At 40.2% G+C, this 20840-nt stretch overlaps 1 protein-coding gene across 5 annotated transcripts in view; it reads left to right on the forward strand.

Moving 5' to 3' along the window:
- The window catches only part of cdk14 (cyclin dependent kinase 14), a 776693-nt gene that overhangs the window by 539068 nt on the left and 216785 nt on the right, over positions 1 to 20840 (forward strand). For 2 of the 5 annotated variants that reach the window (XM_069914351.1, XM_069914352.1), the window contains one exon: positions 13950 to 13998. In XM_069914351.1, the coding sequence (XP_069770452.1) occupies positions 13950 to 13998 (49 nt within the window). Of the gene's footprint in view, positions 1 to 2404; positions 2487 to 13949; positions 13999 to 14399; positions 14452 to 15749; positions 15824 to 20840 lie in introns of those variants that run through there. The other 3 variants (XR_011350130.1, XM_069914354.1, XM_069914355.1) reach the window with 3 other exon arrangements.

Genomic DNA, 20840 nt, shown 5'->3' on the forward strand with positions numbered 1-20840 from the left:
AACAATATAATGCCTGGGGAGGATGGACGCCCAATAGAAAACTTGCCAGATTCATGTAAAACAGCAATAATTACAGTAATACCAAAGACCGGGAAAGATCCACTAACACCAGCATCATATAGACCACTATCTCTTCTTAACTCAAATTATAAGATTATAGCAAAACTATTAGCATACAGATTGGCCGACTGTGTACCAAAAATAGTAAAACTAGATCAAACTGGATTTATTAAGAAAAGACGAACAATGGGCAATGTTTGTAAGTTCATTAAATTAATCCATGCAGTACAAGGAAATAAGATGCCAACAGTGGCTGTTGCTTTTGACACAGAGAAAGCCTTTGACAGGGTAGAATGGAATTATTTATTCAAACTATACAAAATAAAGTTTATTGTGGAAATTCTAGCATATAACTATTCTAAAGATCAAATTAACTAAAGTATAACTCTGAATATCCGAAATGGCCGGGACCGGGCCCATTTCAGATAAATGGATTTTTCAGACAACCAGTCAGTTTTTAAAAACAGCCCAGTAGCAACTGCAAATTTCCTGTAATATTGTTTAAACAACAAGGTGAGGATTTTTAATTATTAAAATAATGTTTAACTCTGACAAAAAAAATGTTGGCCACCGCCGATCACCGACCCCCACCCCCCCTACCAAGGCCCCGCTCATGCTGCGAGCCCAAGTGTCCCGCTCCTGCTGTCACCGCTGGGACCCCAATGTCCACTGCTGCGGGCACCGGGAGCCTGATGTTCCTGGTCAATAGGCTCCGAAAATATTTCAGATAAATGAGGATTTTGTTGAACTTCAACACATTCACATTATGGTGTTTATACCAAAATTAACTGAAGGAATATAAGTGATCATGGTGTAAATGAATGACTTGTTAACTTGTATATTATTTCCAAGTTAACCATAACTTGCAGTTACCTTATAATCAAGAGTTATAGAAAATTGTTTGAAACTTTCAAGAAATGTGTATTTTTAAACACGTGGTTCCAAAAAAACACAATATCCTAAGACCAGTTGCATATCATATTTTCTTGAGTTTGAGACAAAATAGAAAGCTCTGCTTTGTATGTGTACTGGGATTTTGCTGAAAATACGCATGAACAGGAATATGCATTAACCCCACACCATCAAAATGGTCCAACATTGATAATCTGCTGGAAATTAACAAAGATTGTGTTGTGAATAAAGAGCTTTATTTAAAAAAAAATATATTTCATTGCATTGATCAACTTGAATGTTCTAAGAATCTTAGGAAAGGTGAAGGTCACTTTTACATGTTTGCACAAGTGCACAGTAATGAAGTGCCTTCAGTTGAGACTTAATGGCTCAAAACCCATTAACCTTCTTGGAAATTATTTATTGTGGTAATTTAACACAGCAGTTCATAATGAAAACCTCACTTTCTTAAAGAATATTTACATCAGTAAAATAGGTTTATTTCTGGACATCATTTTTTTTTTCCAGTTGAAAGTCGATATCTGTATTCAACTGAGTCTTTCCCATCACTTGCAGTCCATTGGCAGACTAATAGTTCAGGAAAAAGCAAACTCAAAACTATTTTTAAAACCACAGTAATAATTTTCACAGGATTAAACTGAGGGTTATATGAATCAAATTCTCAGTATTTTATGTTGCACAACCAGACTTTCAAAGCTGATGACTTGGGCAACATTTTAAGCCCAGTAATTTTTTTTTAAATTTATGTGGTATCCTTTTTTCAGAAGGAAACCTGAACAGGACAGTTCAAGGTGATTTTTTTTTTTCTCCCAGTATCTTGCTCTGCAACAAGGCAATAGAAACAAATGGACTTGTCCTCTAAATTTTAATTTGTCTTCCTGGAAAATGTAAATTGCTCAGCAGGAATGAATGCTTTTATTAATATTTTATTTAAAGGAATGAATGCTTTTGAGAGTTTTGCCAAATTATCCTGCATCTATCTGCTCAATTCACTTGCAGTGAAGCTGAATAACTTGATTTTGGATTTCTCATGTTTGTCATAGATCATTACAGCACACTACAGGCTCTTTGGCCCACAATGTCGGACCACCCTATAGTATACAAACTTACTCAACAAACTAAACCTTCCTTGCCTCTATATTTCTTGCATCATTGTGCCTGTTTAAGAGTTTTTAAATGTCCCTGTTGTATCAGCTTCCACCACCTCTACCCATGGCAATAAATTCCAGGCACCCACTACTTTCTGTATATAAAAAAAACCTGTACCTGAATTTTCTTCCCCTCACCTTGTACAGGTATCCAATGATACCCTCACCCTGAGAAAAAAGTGCTGGCTCTCTACTTATCTAGACCTCTATTAAGTCACCTCTCATCCTTCTTCACTCCAAAGAGGAAAACTCTAGCTCTGCTAACCTTGCAATCTCCAATCCAGGCAACATCCTGGAAAATCGCCTCTACACCTTCTCCACGTCCTTCCTGAAATGCGGTGATCAGAACTGAACAAAATATTCCAGGTTGGTTCTATCTGTAGTTTTATGGAGCTGGAACTATAAACTTTCATTTTAAAATGTGTTTCTTGTGCATTTGTTGTCATAATCTTATAGATTTGAATGAGGTAAAAAGGAATGTCAAAAAGAAAATTAGTGCTTTCCTGGTAAGGTTGGTGGGAGGTCATTCCAAGTAATTTTGCAGAGACAATAAAAAGGATAATACAAGTTTTCATGTCCATGAAGCATGCATTAGATTTTGGAAGCAGGAAACAGGAAGAGCTCATGAGAATTACATGATAGCCAGGAAGGAGATTAAGAAAGGACTTAGGGGGCATGAGAAGACCTTGGCAAGTAGGATTCAGGAGAACCCCAAGGGATTCTATGCATATGTGAAGGATGACAAGAATGGAGGAGGGAACATGTGCCTGGAGGCAGAGGAGGTTGGAGAGGTTCTAAATTAATACTTTTCCTCAGTATCCACCAGAGAAAAGGAACTTGATCAGGGTGAGGTTGGAATAAAACAGGCTTGTGTGCTGCATGCTGTTGAGAGTAAGGAAAATGAAGTGTTGGATTTTCTTAAAAACATTAAGATTGATAAGCCCCAGGGCTGGGTGCAATAAACCCCAGGTTGCTTTGAGATGGAAGGAAAGAGATAGCTGGGGCATTAGTTATGATCTTTGAATCCTCCTTGGCCACAGGGAAGGTGCAAAAAGATGGGAGAATGACAAATGTGGTCCTATTGTTGAAAAAAGATAATAGGAAGAACCTTGGGAATTATAGACCAGTGAGCCTTACGTCACTGGTGCACAAACTATTGGAGATGATTCTTAAGGAAAGGATTTATGAGCATTTGGACAAGTACAGTCTACTCAGGGATAGTCATATGGCATTGTGAGGGAAGGTCGTGCATCACAAGCCTAATGTCATTTTTTGTGGAGGTAACAAAAGAAATTGATGAAGGTGGTGGAGGTGGTCTACATGGATTTTAGTAAGGCAATTGACAAGGTCAGAAAGTCATGAGGCATGGAATCAGTGGAATCTTGGCTGTGTGGATTAAAATTTGGCTTGTATGTAGAAATCAGAGAGCAGCAGTGAATGGAATGTATTCAGCCTGGAGTTTAGTGACTAGTGGAATTCTGCAGGGATTTGTTCTGAGATCCCTGCTCTGTGTGATTTTTATAAAGTACTTAGATGAAGAAGTGGAAAGATCTGTCAGTAAATTTGCAGATGATACGAAGTTTGGAAAAGTTGTGGATAGTGCTCAAGGTTACAAAAGGATATGGACAGGATGCAGAGTTAGGTGGAAAAGTGACAGATTGAGTCCAATCCAGATAAATAGGAGATGATTCATTTCAGAATGAGATTCAGAATTTGTCATGAACAAGTTACAAAATTTGTTGTTTTACAGCATCACAGCATTCCTATAAGCCACTTTACAAAAATTAAATAAAATGCACAAAAAGTTGAAGTAAGGCAGTGACTTTGGTTCATTGTTCATTCAGGAATCTGATGGCAACGGGCAAGAAGCTGTCTTTGTGCCACTGAGTTCTCGTCTTTAGGCTCCTGTACCTTTTCCCTTGTGGTAGAAGAGTGAAAAGGGCATGGCCTGGATGGTGGGGTCCTTGAGGATAGACACTGCTTTCTTAAGATATCACCTCTTGTAAATGTCCTCGATGGAGTGAAATCTGGTGCCTGAGATGTCACAGGCCAAGGTAACAATCCTCGGAAGATTTTTCTTGTCCTGAGCGTTGGTGTGTCCGTACCAGACAGTGATGCAACTAACTCGAATGCTCTCCACGGAATACCTGTGAAAGTTTTCGAGAGTCTTCGGTGACATACTGAATCTCCTCAAACACTTCCCAAAATATGAAAGCTAGCCTTCTTCGTGATTTCATCAACATTTCAAAGTCGTACCCGAAGGCTGAGTACAGGGTTAATGGGTGGATACTTAACCGTGTGGAGGAACAGAGGGACCTTGGGGTCCAAATCCATTTACCTCTCAAGATTGATAGGATAGTTCAGAAGGCCTCTGGGATGCTAAGCTTCATTAATAGTGGGATTAAGTTCAGGAGTCCATAGTTCATATTGTAACTCTGCAAATCTCTGATGAGATTGAGTTCTGGTCACCTCATTATAGGAAGGATATGGAAGCAATGGTGAGAGTGCAGAGGAGATTTACTAGGATGTTACCTAGATTGGAAAATATGTCTTATGAGGCAAGTTTAGCAGAGCTTGAACTTTTCTCTTTGGAGCGAAGGATGAGAGGAGACTTAATAGTCTACAAGATTCTGAGAGGCTTAGATAAGGTGGATAGCCAGCGCCTTTTTCCCAGGGCAGGAATAGCAAACACTGGAGAGTATCTGTACAAAGTGAAGGGAGGAAAGTGTAGGGAAGATACTTGGGTAAGTTTTTTTTACACAGAGTGTGTGGGTGCCTGGAATGCCTTGCTGGGTATGATTATAGAAGCTGAAACATTAGGGGCATTTAAGAAACACTGGCAAGAGTTTCTTTGGAAAAATTGACTTGGACGTTTGAATTGAGGGGGCTTACAATGCACCCATTTTAATTATTATGATAAAGCTGCTCAATTGAGATTTATTAATGTACTGTTTAGTTTAGATAAAAATCCTTCCTTGGGTTAATGTAGAATTTAGTAAGATGGGAGAAATAAATTTACAGGATTTCATCTATAAATGGAATTCTAAATTGTTGGTAGGAAATAGGGCAACACCTATTTTAACACATTTGATTGAATTATGGAATAATATTGATAATGAAATAGGTATGAAAGGTTTAATATCTTGAAAAATGCAGCTCTGTCAAAATAGACTTATTTGAGTCCACGCTGATGAAGATCCAGCTGCGCTGGGTGGGTCACGTCTCCAGAATGGAGGACTATCGCCTTCCCAAGATCGTGTTATATGGCGAGCTCTCCACTGGCCACCGTGACAGAGGTGCACCAAACAAGAGGTACAAGAACTGCCTAAAGAAATCTCTTGGTGCCTGCCACTTTGACCACCGCCAGTGGGCTGATATCGCCTCAAACCGTGCATCTTGGCGCCTCACAGTTTGGCGGGCAGCAACCTCCTTTGAAGAAGACCGCAGAGCCCACCTCACTGACAAAAGACAAAGGAGGAAAAACCCAACACCCAACCCCAACCCACCAATTTTCCGCTGCAACCGTGTCTGCCTGTCGCGCATCGGACTTGTCAGCCACAATCGAGCCTGCAGCTGATGTGGACTTTTACCCCCTCCATAAATCTTCGTCCGCGAAGCCAAGCCAAAGAAGACTATAAAACATATGTTATGTGAGATTTAAGTTGGGTTCAGAGAGAAGTGAGTCCAGACACAGGCTAACAAACAAGGGATGATCTTTATTGTACACACAGGCAAAGACGCAGGGAAGACACAAACAACTCTTGATACTAAAACTATATGGGCATTCACATCGGAAACATTGATCTCCCGATAACAGTGGCTGCCTACTGTCTCTCTCTCTCTTTATTACACCAGTGCAGCAATATTTGGTAGCTAGCACCCTCTTACAAGATGAGAACTTCAACACACACTCCCGATTTCCTGTAGCATCAGGATGTGATTCAATACTAAGTATTCCCACACACTACAGTCTTGCTCTAAGTGTAGTGCACACCTTACCAACCCCTCCAGTGATGTCCACAGTTCACAACCTGGCATAGAGCAGCGTTTGTAGTCAGGAGCAAAGAGGATGAACTGCTGCACATGGTATGCTTGTTAGGTGCAAAAAGCTGGAGAGTCCATCCCAGGTAGTCACTAATTGATTTAAAAGGGCCAATGGTCAGATGCGCAAATGAGTGGGCAGAGTCCAATCTTGATTGACAGGTGATGCAACTTCCAACTAGGTTCCAGACAAAAAGGTCACGTGACCCTCCTCAATCCACATTCCCATCTGGTTTCAGACGGAGAGGCTTCATGACTCTCCACAATCCACATTCCCCCCAGATTTGAGATAGGAGGTCACACTACAACATAGGAGCAGAAATTGGCTATTCAGCCCATTGAGTCTTCCCCACTATTTAATTATGAGCTGATCCATTTTCCCACTCAGCCCCACTGCCCAGCCATCTTCCCATTGATGCCCTAGTTAGGTAAGATACAAACCAGAGAACTTGGGTTAAGGGTAATAGTGGAGATGTTTAGGGGGAATTACTTCACAAATAGAGCAGTGGAACACCTGTCAGCTGACTTGGTGAAAGCGGGCTTGATTGTAACATTTATGAAAAATTTGGACAGATACATGGATGGAAGAGATTTGGAATTGATGAAAGTCAGTGGGACTTGGCAGAAAAATAGTGTGGCACAGACTAGAAGGGCCTGTTTATGCAGTTATGTTCTACAGTTCTAATGCTGTCACAATTTGATTTATAGACATAATGAAACTTTCAAATTTATTGCATGTTCCTCTCATTGGCATTAAACATTTCCTGTTAATATTTAAGCTGAAATACACATAAGTAAGTTTTAATGTGGAAAATGCTAGTCGTGAACTTTGACACAATTAACATAACCTGAGGGAGTTGATATTAGTTGTTTATAGTGCAATTTTCCTTTCTATCCCCCCTCCCCTCAGGACCTATTTTAGCACATTATTAAAAAGGTAGTTAATATAAACCATAATTTTGTACAAATAATGATGCTAGACCTGCTTTGGAGATTCGAGTGCAACTACTACAAGAAAATTGAAACATGAAAACAAGTTACCCAAAAATTCAAAGAATGTTCCAGTGTGATAGGGAGGATAAATTTAATCTCACTAGAAAGCTGCACCTTGAACTTATTTCTATTCATCAGCAAAGTAATGGATTGCATCAACAGACATTGCCACACAAATGGTCATTCCACCCACTTTCCACTTGCTGCTGAACAAGTACCTAACTGCACTAATTCTATTTCCCAGCACTCAGTCTGTAGCTTTCTTTGCCATGTTCACGTAGTTGGACGTGAGCTAATAAAGGCCTTTAACATCCTTGAGGGTCAAATCAGGTGTGTAAAGGATCATTTTTATGAATACTATGAAGTTTAAGGTGCAAACCCTATGAAGGGAAATTGTGGCGCTTGGACAAAGAATAAATGCTAATCAACTTACTCCAGCCATAAAAGGGGCCAAGGAAATAAAGTTGTAATTATACAAGATAGATGAGGAAATGTTAGGCAGGAAACCATTAAAGGGGAAATGCGATAGCTCCTGTAACCTGTGATTCCATCAAATCTGTGCCTATGTGCCCTCAAAGATCACTGACATGGATGGCAGCATTTGGGTCAATTTCCAGTTAAAGAGAGCAGAACAACAGGAGGCAAATTAACCAGGGCTAGTCTTGGGATTAACTGGAAATTGACCGAATATTGTCATCCACGTCAGCGATCTTTGAGGGCACAGTTAAAGAGAGCAGAGCAGAACAACAGGAGGCAAACTAGTCAGGGCTAGCCTGACCAGAAGAGCTATTGTGAATGCTGAATTATGTAATCAAAACCAAATGAATTTGTTGCAAATAAATGATAGATGCATCTGTAACAGTTTTAAGAACATCATTTGCTTTTGCATATTAAGTAGTTCACTTGGGTAAACACTCCACCTCTGAACTCAGTCTATCCCTGTGTTACTTACGTATTGTTACCACATTCTCTGCTATCTCTCTGGTGATAAGACAGACATCTAACCCCTTAGATAGTTCTCAATTTTTAAAAAAATCCATAAACATTCCTTTACTTACCATGGACCATTTACAACAAACCTATGGACTACAGTTTGAGAAATACAGGTATAGTGTAGTACAACACACGAACAGGCTCTTCAGCCCACGATGTTCGTGCCAGCCATGATGACAAATTAAACTAAACTAAACATAGTCCATATCCCTCCATCCCCTCTCTGTTTGTGTACTGTCAAAATACCTCTTAAACACTGATATTGTATCTGCTTCTTCCACTTCCCCTGACAGCATGTTCCAGGCACTTACTCTGTGGGAGAAAAAAAAACAACTGGCTTCATAAATCTGCAAACTTTCCCCTTACACCTTAAACCTAGGCCCTCTGGTGTTTGACATTTTTACTCTGGTGGGGGGGGGAAGATTCTATCTTCCCCGTCTATGCCTCACATAATATTTGCTCCTTGGCCTCCAATGCTCTAGAAAACACAAATCTCAGTGAACCTCTTTGCTTCCTCTCCATAGCCTCCTTCATCTTTTCTGTAATGTTAAGAATAAAACTGCACACAATACTTCAAATATGGCCTAACATTTACTACAGTTGCAACATGATTTGCCAACTTTTATACTCCGTGTCACTACCAATGAACTCAAGTATGCCATATGCCTTTTTTACCTGATCTACTTGTGCTGCCACCTTCAGATCACTGTGCATCACTACTCCAAAGGGTCCTCCCAAAGTGCAACCTTTTCTCTAGCCATATTTCCCTCTGATCGATCTCCATCAGTATTCTTTGACAACTTTTATTACTGCCCATAATGACTGCCAATGTCTGTTTCAGCTGCAAACCTCGAATGTACATTTTTGTCCAAGTCATTTGTACACATCACAAATTACACAGGTTACAGCCTTGGCCCCTGAGGGGCACCACCTTGACCTCTGCAAGACTAATAATGCTATGTGAACGCTATTGCTTCTAAAGTCACATCTAACCCTGATCACACAAGCTGCAGAATCAAATTAGAGACTTGAATAACTAATATGAATCTATCATTCATGAGAGGACCATCAAAATTAGGATTTACACAATTAAAGAAGTTCACAAAAATAAAGCTCTAATTATTCTTTTCTTTATTGATTATTCAACCTCCAACTTGGTCTGTCATCACTACTGTCAAGAAGATTATAATGCCCCTAATAGGGGTCCCACTTCCGCGAGATCCTAACTTAGTTCTACTTGGAGATTTTTCAAAGATTGATCCGAGAGTTTGCCTAGAATGGTTTCAAAAGGATATTTTGAAAAATGCACTAGTAGTAGCTAAAAAATGTATTGCAACTACTTGGAAGTTGGAAGCAAATTTAACTATGGATTGATGGCATACCGAAATGAGAAGCTGCATACTGTTGGAGAAAAGTACTTAAAATTTACAAAATAAATAGTCACTTTTTGAAAATTTGGTTTCCTTATGTGCAAAAGACTGGGGTGATTACCTTATTAATTATTTTATGAATTACTTTATGAATTGTATTTTTAAGAGAGAGTTTGTTAATTCCTGACCTCACCCTCACCTTGTAGTATTATATATTATTTTTAGTATTGTTAAAAATGAATAATTAGTTTTTCAAATTTTTTAACGGGATTTTTTTTACTAGGATCTGTAGTTTTGTAATAGAATATATTTGTTCCATAATTTTAACAATGTGAATAACATTTAGTATTTTATAGTTTTGTTTATATAAGAATAATAGTTTTTTTTAAATGTTAATATATGATGTACGTTTTCTTAATCTTTCTTTTCTTAAACTCTTCCCTTATCTTCTTTTCTTTGGGTGGTTTCTATTTTCTGTGGGAGGGAAAAAGAAATGTATCTTTTTTTTTCTTTTGGAATATGTACAATGGAATATGTGGGTTGATAATTTATTTAAAATTATTTAAAAAAGAAGATAGCCATGCTAATGTACTGGAAAGAAGGCCATCACTGGCAGATTCTCCTTCAAGGAGGTGTATTGCTTTTCCTTTAATGTCTAGTCAAAACCTTGGAGTCACATACCCAGCAAAAATGCCTTCACTAGTTTAAGAAGGCATCTACCATGATCATCTCATTAGCTGCTTTCAGCTGCTCGGACGCAGATAATACGCCGGCAGATGTGGCTGGAAGAGTGCAGCTGGGACATTCAGGTGGCCACGGAGAAGATGCCTTTCTGTCACCTGAACGTGCCGGCTGAAGGAGAGTCGTGTCCGAGCGAACGCTGGCTCCTGTGGACTGTGGCTGTAATCCCACTCTGCTTTCAGGTGCAACGGGGGATTCTCTGAGCCGGCGAATATACCTACAGGAGGAGGGTTCAGTAAGTGCTCCTCCTGGCCGGGTTCTCCACGTTCAGGTGGCCACCTGAGAGCCGCATTGGGGTTGAAAAGACAGCTTTACAGTTGGGTATGGTGGCCACCTGAAAGCGGCTATTAAGGCTGGAAAATAAATTACTGGCTTTATCAGCAAAAAAAACAACCATTCCATCAAGATGATTTTTTTTTAAATCTGATAATACTGCAGATTTATTCACAAACTTAGGTCTTGAATAAAGTTCTATTACAACACATTTTTGAATGCTACTGCCATTTCAGGTTGATAACATCCAATACACAAGTGCTATGACATAGGCTTCAATATTTGACAGTTTTACAAATATAGGATGATGGTATAAAAGGTATGGTTGCTAAATTTACTGGTGATACAACGACAATATTTTCTGAGAAGACATAGGAGGCTTCAAAGAGAGATATAAACAGGTGAAGGAAATAGGCTTCAATCTGGCCAATGAAGTATATTCTTGGAAAGTTTGAAATTGATTATCTTGTCAAGAAAAAAATATATATTATCCAAATGGTGATAAATTGTGAAGATCTGAATAGCAAAGAGATCTGGGTATGATTTGCCAAAGATTGCAGTAGTATTTTGGAAAGCTGATGGAATATCATTATTTAATGCCATTGGAACTGAATGTTCAAGTATGGAGATGGTGCTTCAGTTACGTTAAGCACTGATGACAGTATATCTAGAGCAGTGGTTCTCAATCTTTTTCTTTCCACTCACATACTTAAGTATTCTCTCTGCCATAGGTGCTCTGTGATTAGTAAGAGATCACTTAAGGTGGCATGTGGGTGGAAAGAAAAAATTTGAAAATCACTGTTTTAATCGTACCAAATTGACTCGTTATGTGCACAGTTTCACAACTCCAAAGGAAATGGGCCAATGACAATTTTCCTCAAGCAAAATATTTCAGTAACATTTGAGTCTAAAGAAGTGATTCTCAACCTTCCCTTCCCACTCACATACCACCTTAAATAATCCTGTAGCGAGGTTGCTACGGCTACAGCTAGGTTATAGCTCTTGGTTAGAGCCCTGAGGCTGCAGCTCAAATCCGCAGGAGAAGAAAGAGAGAGAGAGAGAGAGAGACACATACACACACACACACACCATAGAGTGTATTCGGCACTGGTTTATTCAGTGGCAGCTCTGCCTCTTCACCTCCAGGACACGGCCTTTAGCGGGCCAGCTGCCGAATGGTTACCTCGGATGCCTAGGCCTTGATTGGGCCCCCTGCGATCCACTGGCAGTGATTTGCCAGTTTCGCTGCTGTGCCAATGGCCTGTGGAAACCGGCGTTTCAGCCCACATGATGCTTTGCCAGTCGTTGCGTTCCTGTGTTGGCCTGAGGTGTGGAGCGCTGCAATCCCTTACTAATGACAGAACACCGATAGCATAGGGATTAGTTAAAGTGATATATGAGTGGAAAGATAAAAGTCGAGAACCACTGGTCTAGAGTACGGGGGAGCTGATCTAGAGTACAGAGGAGATGCTAAATTTTCGGCAGCTGTAATTTTCTTTTATTTTCCCTTTCAAGGTATGATGAAGGTGCTCAAGCCCGAAATGTTGGTTATGTATTTTTTTTTTACCTTTGTTATAAAAGGATACTGTTTGACCTGCTGAGCTTCTCTGGTATTGTGATTTTACTGGAAAATTAGCTGGTTGTCTTGTGAGAAAAGATTGGATGTGCTGAGCTTGTAATGTTTGTGCATTTAATTGAGTCATGGAGTTTGATAGCATAGCAACAGGCCCTTTGGCCCACTATATTTATGCTGACTTTCATACTTATCAATATCAATCCTATTTATCTTCATTAATCCCTCTATTCCTTTTTCATTTAAGTACCTGTCCAGATTTTTCTTAAATAGTCCTCCCTCCACCACCTCCCCTGGCAGCTCATTCCAGACACCAACTACTCTTTGCGTGTAATATTTACACCTCAGATTCCCTTTAAACTTCCTCCCTTTCACCTTAAACCAATGCCCTCTAGTTTTTTAAACTTCCTCCCTTTCATCTTAAACCAATGCCCTCTAGTTTTTTAAACTTCCTCCCTTTCACCTTAAACCAATGCCCTCTAGTTTTTTAAACTTCCTCCCTTTCACCTTAAACCAATGCCCTCTAGTTTTTTTAAACTTCCTCCCTTTCACCTTAAACCAATGCCCTCTAGTTTATTAAACTTCCTCCCTTTCAACTTAAACCAATGCCCTCTAGTTTATTAAACTTCCTCCCTTTCACCTTAAACCAATGCCCTCTAGTTTTTTTAAACTTCCTCCCTTTCACCTTAAACCAGTGCCCTCTAGTTTTAGACGTCACTGCCATGGGAAACAGATTCTGGGAATCTGTCCAAATAATGCCTCCCATGAATTTTTTACATCTATCATATCACCTCTCAATCTCATATGCTCAAGGGAAAACAGATCCAGCCTCTCCAATTGTTCCCAACAACTGAAGCTCTGATCCATATGAATATTTCTGCACCATCTCTATCTTAACCACATCACCAGCGTGGAGACTAGAAATGCACAAAATGCTCCATGTGTAGCCTAACCATGTGTGGCTGAGGTTGTAGCGTTTTCCATTTTTGTTTTGGGTGCATTATCTATGGTTTAATCACCACTTTATGACTTCTGTCCCACCATCTGTCTTATGCAGTCATATTTATCTGCATTTTTAATCCAGGACAGAATAATATCAGGGCAAAGTCTGCATGACGGAGCCTTCATAAATTTAACATTTCTGTAACACCTTGCATTCAACATGGAAGTATTAAAAAAAATAACCATTTTTGAATAATTAAAGTAGGTGCAAAAAATATTAAATGATACTTGAGAACATCAATGTCCTGATAATAATTCAGCTGCATCTGTCTCTGCTGAACCATGCAGGATAAATTAATCAGATTTGCATAGAGAGTAGCAGATGATTATAATAAAGTCAGATAATTAATGACGTTGAATTAAACACCTGCAGATGGAAAGCAAAATCTGCTTCGTGTATGCCTTCCAGTGGCTTCTCATTATATATTTGTAAACTGCTTTAGTATTAAAAGATGAATTCATGTAGCAATTGTTATGATGTCAAAGTGTAGAAAAACTAATAATTCATTTGCACACATTCCACAAATGGCAATATGATGATGGTCAGACACCAATTAAGGAATAAATAATATTGACTAATCAGGAAAATTCCACTTACATTTTTTAAATGATATGGTGCACTCTAGGAGAATGTGTCCAGATATTTGTTTCTGTCTTTAAGGCTGTTATTTTAAAATCTATTTCAGTGACTTTAAAGTATAGGTCTCGAAGCACAATTTGTAATTTAATTGTTGCTATGAGAATTTTTTCATCTTCACTTTTAAGTCATATAAATGCTAAAAGCAGATCAATGATTCATTTGAAGAATATTACATTAAAAAAATATTCTATCTTTTTTTCCAGATCGTTTCACACACTATAGTTCTAAAAAACTTAGACAAGCCTGGAATAAGTAAGTATTTTTGTAGATTATAGTTCTTTACATCCTGTTATATTCCGATTCCATTCTTCATGTACTTTTGTGTCAGTGATTAATGTTTTGCCTATTTAAAGAAATGACTAAAATATCTATCTCTTTACTATTTTATTCATGGAAACAATTTGTTTTCTATTACATGCCTTAACATTACATGTTTATAATACTGATGTTAGTACAATGGGGATTCAAAATATCTTTATAATTGTAAATCAAACTAAGCACTTGAATAGTGCAGTTAATTGCTTCAAGTTTAACAGAACATACTTTAATTGGCTTAAGTGACCATTTCTGCAACAGTCTGAAACCTTAAGCATTCTTAAACTATTGATCTACATTTGAATGTATTTATTGTCCACTCTTCTCTGTAATTATAGCTGTTCAATCATCTGTTGGCTTCAAAGAGGTTAAAGCAATGTCTCAACCAAGGTTGGCATGAACACTTTTAATGATATCTGCAAAGTGCAGAAACGTGCATTTTTTTTCTAGTTGTGGTGACTTCTTGCATTTTGCTTAATTGAGCACAGATTTACCCAAAACCTTATATCATCGATGACTGAATAACTGACAACTAGAATTTATTAATGCAAGGAATCAAGCCAGTGTTACAACTGCAAAAGAACGGCAGTTTTTGATATATCACTTGAAGTAGCAGTGGATTTAAAATAGATTTACCATTTAGCTTTTGAACAAAATAGTTTGAATCCAAGTAATCTGGCCATATTGCTTCTCAGAAGTTTGTCTGAAGAATCAAGGAAATGTATAAATTCTATAATGATGTTTAAGAAGGTCATTTAATTTATGTGCAAAATGACCACAACATAGTACACAAAATGTTCTTTCTGCAGCAGTAAAACATTCAAAGAAACGTTTCACTCTTGAATCTTGCAGAAGATTGATGATTCACAAGTTAAAGTTAGTTTAAAATTACTGAAATATTTTGAGGAATTAAAACATAAATTAACCTATAAAAACTCAATTATTTTGTATTCTAATAAAAAAATTCACCATATATATGTTTTGAGCAAAAAAAAAGCCCTTCAATACATTCCCATCTTGCAGCAGTAAATTAAAACAAAACAAGGGAAATTATGATGATATCATGGTGACTTCTGTGCATCAGTAAATCGATATTGTTTGTTTCTGATAGCAAAAGATAAATCTTCTCAAAAATTATTTTTACCAAGCGTTCAATATTATAGTTTCTTTCCTTTGCATTCCTTGGCTGAGATAGAACTTAAGATGCGCATTATAACAATTGGCAAATTTTATAATGACCAGTCAGTTTGTTGCACATACCTACTTCAATTGGATTTTGATTTTTTGAAATTAATTAGCAAGTAATCAGATATATCATTTGAGCTCCAATGCTGCATGTCAGTAGTTATTATTCTTTATTTGTGTGACTGCATCTTAAGACGTGATGTACAAAATATCTAAAACCTTCAATACCATAAACTATTTGATGTTCTGTACCACACTTCCTGCCCCAGGAAAGTGCTGCAAATGTCAAGTTAATTGCATGATTGTGAAGTGGATTTAGGATGTGGCAGATTATACAGCTTTAGCTGTGGGAAGGAATGATTGTCTGGGTTATATATACAGATTCAGTGGCTAAAAGGACTTAACCAAGCAAACAATGTTTTTCTTAGAGATTGATTCATTTGGATAATTGTGGCTATTTTAATTTACTATAATTTACTATTGCTTTTTTTTGTTATTCACAGCTATTTCATTTTTCCTTTATCAAAAGGCTATTGATGCAAAGATGCGAGCAGCCAATTTGTGAGCACCTTAAAAGGTATTCTTTGTAGAAACCAAAACGATAAGAATCAGGAAGCTGTTCAACAGTGGACAGTATAATAGCTAAATCTTCAAAATGTTCATGCATAATAGCCTGAACAACATCCAAGCTTGAGCCAGTAAATAGTACAAACATTTTAGTGTGTAGCTGCTAGAAAGAAAAGCCAATCATTGTCTCAATCTGCTGTACCAGTCATGGAATTCCACACTGTAGTTCATAATACACTCCAAGTTTAATTGGACCAACAATGTTTTTGTACAAATAAGCTTTTGCAATCAGCACCTTGTGATCCCTCAAAACATATTGCTATCTCAAGGCTCAGATTGGCTGCCATCTGGACAATCACACATATACAGGACATTGCAGTCCGCTTGATCAGAGCCAGGCCCACCAATACTCTAACTGCAAAGTACTCATTCCACAGGGTGCATTTTGTAATGAACTGGAATTCACTGTCTATGTATTGTTCAAATGGCTGGCTCCACCCTCACCTACCCCAATATAAACCCTGGATTTCCTGCCTTACCTCAGATTCACCTGAGGACTGTTGTGTGTATTGGCCCTTGATTCCAAGCTATTAAAAGCGTGTTTGCACTCCTTAATTGTCTCTGGGTGCAATCAGTTGCATTACAATTTTAATAGCTTAGCTTTGAAGCAGGATGGAAGCCCTGTTAAAGCCAGGCATGCTCCAGGTAGATCCTCTATCCCCTGAGTCCCCGAAGGAATTTGCCTACTGGCTGGAGTGCTTTCAGTCCTACCTGACGGCCACACAAGACATCAACTTCAATAGACTCCGGAGATCTGTACTTCTCTCTTGAGTCGACCCCAAGGGGTTCGCTGATGTCAGAGACTGTGCCACATATGAGCCGGCCATAGAAGGCTTGAGACCCGCTATGTGAGGCCCCAGAAAGACGTGCTGGCTAGGTACCGGCTCTCTCAACGTCGGCAGCATCTAGGTGAGTCGCTGGACAATTATGTCCTTGAACTATGGGCCCTGACCAGAAAATGGCACTATAAAGCAGTCACAGCCTGGGTGAGAGAGGAGAAACAAATTTGACACACCCTTGTGGCAGGAGTGAGGTCGAGGTACGTGAGGCAGTGACTGCTAGAGTTGGGGAAGAAAGACTTGGCCAGCACCTTGGAGCTGGCGAAAGCGCTTGAACAGACCCAACCACGAGCTAACGATCTCACGGGTGAAAGCGGCAATGGGGCGCCGTCAACCCCCGCAGCCCCAGCGCCGACTGCTACACCCACACGCAACTGGGGATGCTACTTCTGTCGACAGGCACAGCACCCCTGCATCCGATCCCCTGTGAAAGACTTTGTGTGCTCAGGATGCAGTAAGCGTGGGAACTGGGTGAAGATTTGCTGGGCTAAAGGGAACCCAAAGAAGGCAACCACGTGTGCGATCCCCAAATCATTGTTCAACCCATGCCCCGAGTTTCAAAGTGTTGACCTTAGCCTCTCCATGCTGCTCGCCACCAGCATCTTGCTGTGCCTCATGGTGAGACGCCGCCTGAAATAAAGCATCACGGGAGCTATGGCGACCATTTTGCTGCACCTCAAGGTCGATGCCACCTAGTCCTCCTTCAGATCAAGATGGAGGGTGGCTATCTTTCTGTGCCTTGTGATCGATGCTATCTTGTTTGCCCATGGGCCAAGAGGAGAGAGTCAACATCGGCATGGGGAGTGACAGGGTTTCTGAAGCACTGGCATCGGTTGTCCTGGATCAGGCAAAACCTGACCAAATGAATAACTGGATGATGGAGGTGAGGATAAATGGACACTTGACTGATTGCTTGGTAGATACTGGCTCCACTGAGAGCTTTATAAACTCTGCGACAGCTCTGGGTTACATCTTGAAAGTGTACCTGATGGACTATCGTATTTTCCTAGCTTTGCACTCTGCGATGATCCAGGGTATTGGATAGTACATCTAACTGTACAAGGGGAGAATTTTGAAATTTCTGATTGTATGTGCTGAAGGATTTGTCTGCTCCTGTGCTGCTGGTCCTGGACTTCCTGTGTCACCTTAAAAGCTTTACCATGGAGTACTCTGGTCCACCACTTCCTCCAATCATGATGCGGAACAGAAGGTCCCAAAAGCAGGACGCCACATGCGGTCTCTCCACCCTAAATATCGATACCCCCCCCCCAACTGTTTCCAAACCTGACTCCCGATTGCAAACCAATCGCTACGAAGAGCAGGCGATTCAGTGCAGGGGATCTGAAATTTATTAGAGCTGAGGCAAAGAAAACATAATGGAACCAAGCAACAGCCCATGGAGAGCCCAGGTGGTAGTCGTGAAAGGGGAAGAAAAGTCCAGGATAGTGATTGACTACAGCCAAACAATCATTCCACATTCCTGGACACATACCTACTCCCTTGAATTTCAGACATGGTAAATGAAATTATTCAGCCATCAATGTTCCAGATGAAACGTCTGGCAATTCTAGGCTATGTGATGGAGAATAGCATCATTGGTCCTGACCCTGATCGAATGCATCCCCTGTTAGACCTTAAGGAGGTGCCTGAGCTTCTTCTCCTACTACGCCCGGTGGGTCCCTCACTAGGCGCCCTCTTAAAGTCCAACTCCTTCCCATAATCTGCCGTAGCCTAGACGGTTTTCGACTAAGTTCGGAGTTACATCGCAAAGGCCACCATGCATGTGGTGGACGAGAACGCACCTTTCCAGGTGGAAAGCGATGCCTCTGACAGAGCTCTGGCTGCTTCCCTAACTAGGCGGGCAGGCCAGTTACCTTTTTCTCCCGCACCCTGCAAGGCCACGATCTTCGGAACCCATCAGTGGAGAGAGGCTCAAGCCATTGTGGGGGCCATCAGGCACTGGAGGCATTACCTGGCCAGCAGAAAATTTACACTGACCAGCAATCGATGGCAGTTATGTTTAATAATGCAAAAAGGGCAAAATAAAGAATAAGATCGCTGGGTGGAGGATCGAACTCTCCACCTATAATGATACAGCATTCAGGCCAGGTATTCTCAATGAACCTCCAAATGCCTTGTCAAAGAGGAAGCTATACCTCTGCACACACCAGCCATTTGCAGTCACTGAACGATGAGCTTTGCCACCCGGGCATCACTCGCATGGCTCATTTCGTCAAGGCACGCAACCTGCCCTACTCTATTGAAGACATCAGGGAGATGACCAGGTCCTGCCAGGACTGCGTGGAGTGCAAGCAGCACTTCTAAAGCCTTGACAAAGTGCACCTGATAAAGGCATCCCGCCCCTTTGAATGACTCAGAGTCGATTTCAAGGGTCCCCTCCCTTCCACCAATGGAAAGATAATTTCTCAACATCATCGACGACTACTCACATTTTCTGTTCGCCATCCCCTGCCCAGACATGACCACCACCGCTGTCATCAGGTCCTTGTACTCTATTTTCACCCTGTTTGGGTATCCTAGCTATATCCATAGCGACCACTGCTCATCATTTATGAGCGAAGAACTATGCCAGTACCTGCTCGTAAGAATCATTGCCTCAAGCAGGACGACTAGCTGCAATCCCCAGGGGAACGGACAAGTTGAAAAGGAGAATGCAACTGTATGAAAGGCTGTGAAATTGGCTCTCTGGCCCAAAGGCCTTCCAGAATTGTTCTACCCATGGCGTTCCACTCCATAAGGTTGATCCTCTGCATGGCGACCAACGCAACTCCTCACAAGCTTATGTTCACTCTCCGGAGGAAATCCACATCTGGGACTATTCTCCAGGCTTGCCTAATGATACTGGGGCCAGTCCTGCTGAGGAAGCATGAGAGGAGGACCAAGGCAGAGCCCCCGATCGAGAAGGTGCAACCTGCCGCATGCCAAGCCAATGTATGCCTATGTGGCATACCCTGATGACAGAGAGGGCATCTTCTCAATCAGAGACCTGACACCCGCCAGAACTGAGGATACGATGCCCCAAGCGAGCCAGGAACTACCGAGTATCCCAATCTCCAGCATAAAATTCACCCCTAGTATCCAACCTTCTATTAAATTGAGAATATCTGCGATAAGCCTGCAATTATTAGTGCTTTATCTATTCTTGATGCATGGAATAATTTATCTTTCCTGCCTCTAAGACTGGTAGTATCCAGAATTCAAGCAACAGCAGCCTCATGCAACTGGCAAAAAAAAAGAAAATAAATAAAAATAAATAAGAATAAAATAATAGGTAAAAATATGCAAGTTTAAAATTATAAAAGTAAATATTCTCTGAAGTCACACAAATCTTGGGTGAAGATGGGGGAAATTATTCAGTCAGCGGAGTGCCTTGGTCATGCTTTGCTCATAGCAGTTGTTTGAATAAAATGGTAACTCCCAGGTTGAAGAGCTGGTTGATGCTGCTCACCTCCCTTTAAGTGTCTCCTTATCCTCGTCTTTTGGGTGGCTCCGTGGAGGGGGAGGAATCTGCAGATGTAGTGATGGATAAATGTTTTCAAAGAATGTAACTCAAAATAAAGTGCTTTAGGGTTTATATATTCATGCAAAAGTTTGTTCAATGTAAGTACAATGTGGTATTTTTGTCTTTTAAAGTATTTATTCTTAATCTAGTTGTATTAGTTAGGCATTGTACGTCTTAAGCAACCAGAAAATACAGTTATTCAGCATCTATCAATCCCCATCTGTGTCGGATTTTACTGTATTTGTTAAGACTCGTAACCTTTCTTTTTACTGGAGTACCCTCAGACATAACTTTCTTTCACCAAAGTAACAGTTTAAGTCAGACGAAAGATAGAACCAAAACAAAGAGACCCAAAGTAAGGCAAATGCTTCACTGACACTGCCAGATTAGAGAGCATTGCCTGAAGCAGTCTTATACAGAGTAAAACTTGCAAAGATCACAATCAATTCAGCCACAGGAACTACTCCACCCAGCCACTTCAATGCTTCCAGCACACCTTCGCTTCCTGGAGCCTGTCATCACACGGCCACCTGCTCTTGTACAACTCTCTACTGAACAGCCCATGTGCGATTTAGTATATTTGCTAATCCCTCTTTTCCTTTCTC

This window comes from Narcine bancroftii, chromosome 1 (genome assembly GCF_036971445.1).
Source record: "Narcine bancroftii isolate sNarBan1 chromosome 1, sNarBan1.hap1, whole genome shotgun sequence".
In the NCBI taxonomy this organism is placed as follows: Eukaryota; Metazoa; Chordata; class Chondrichthyes; order Torpediniformes; family Narcinidae; genus Narcine; species Narcine bancroftii.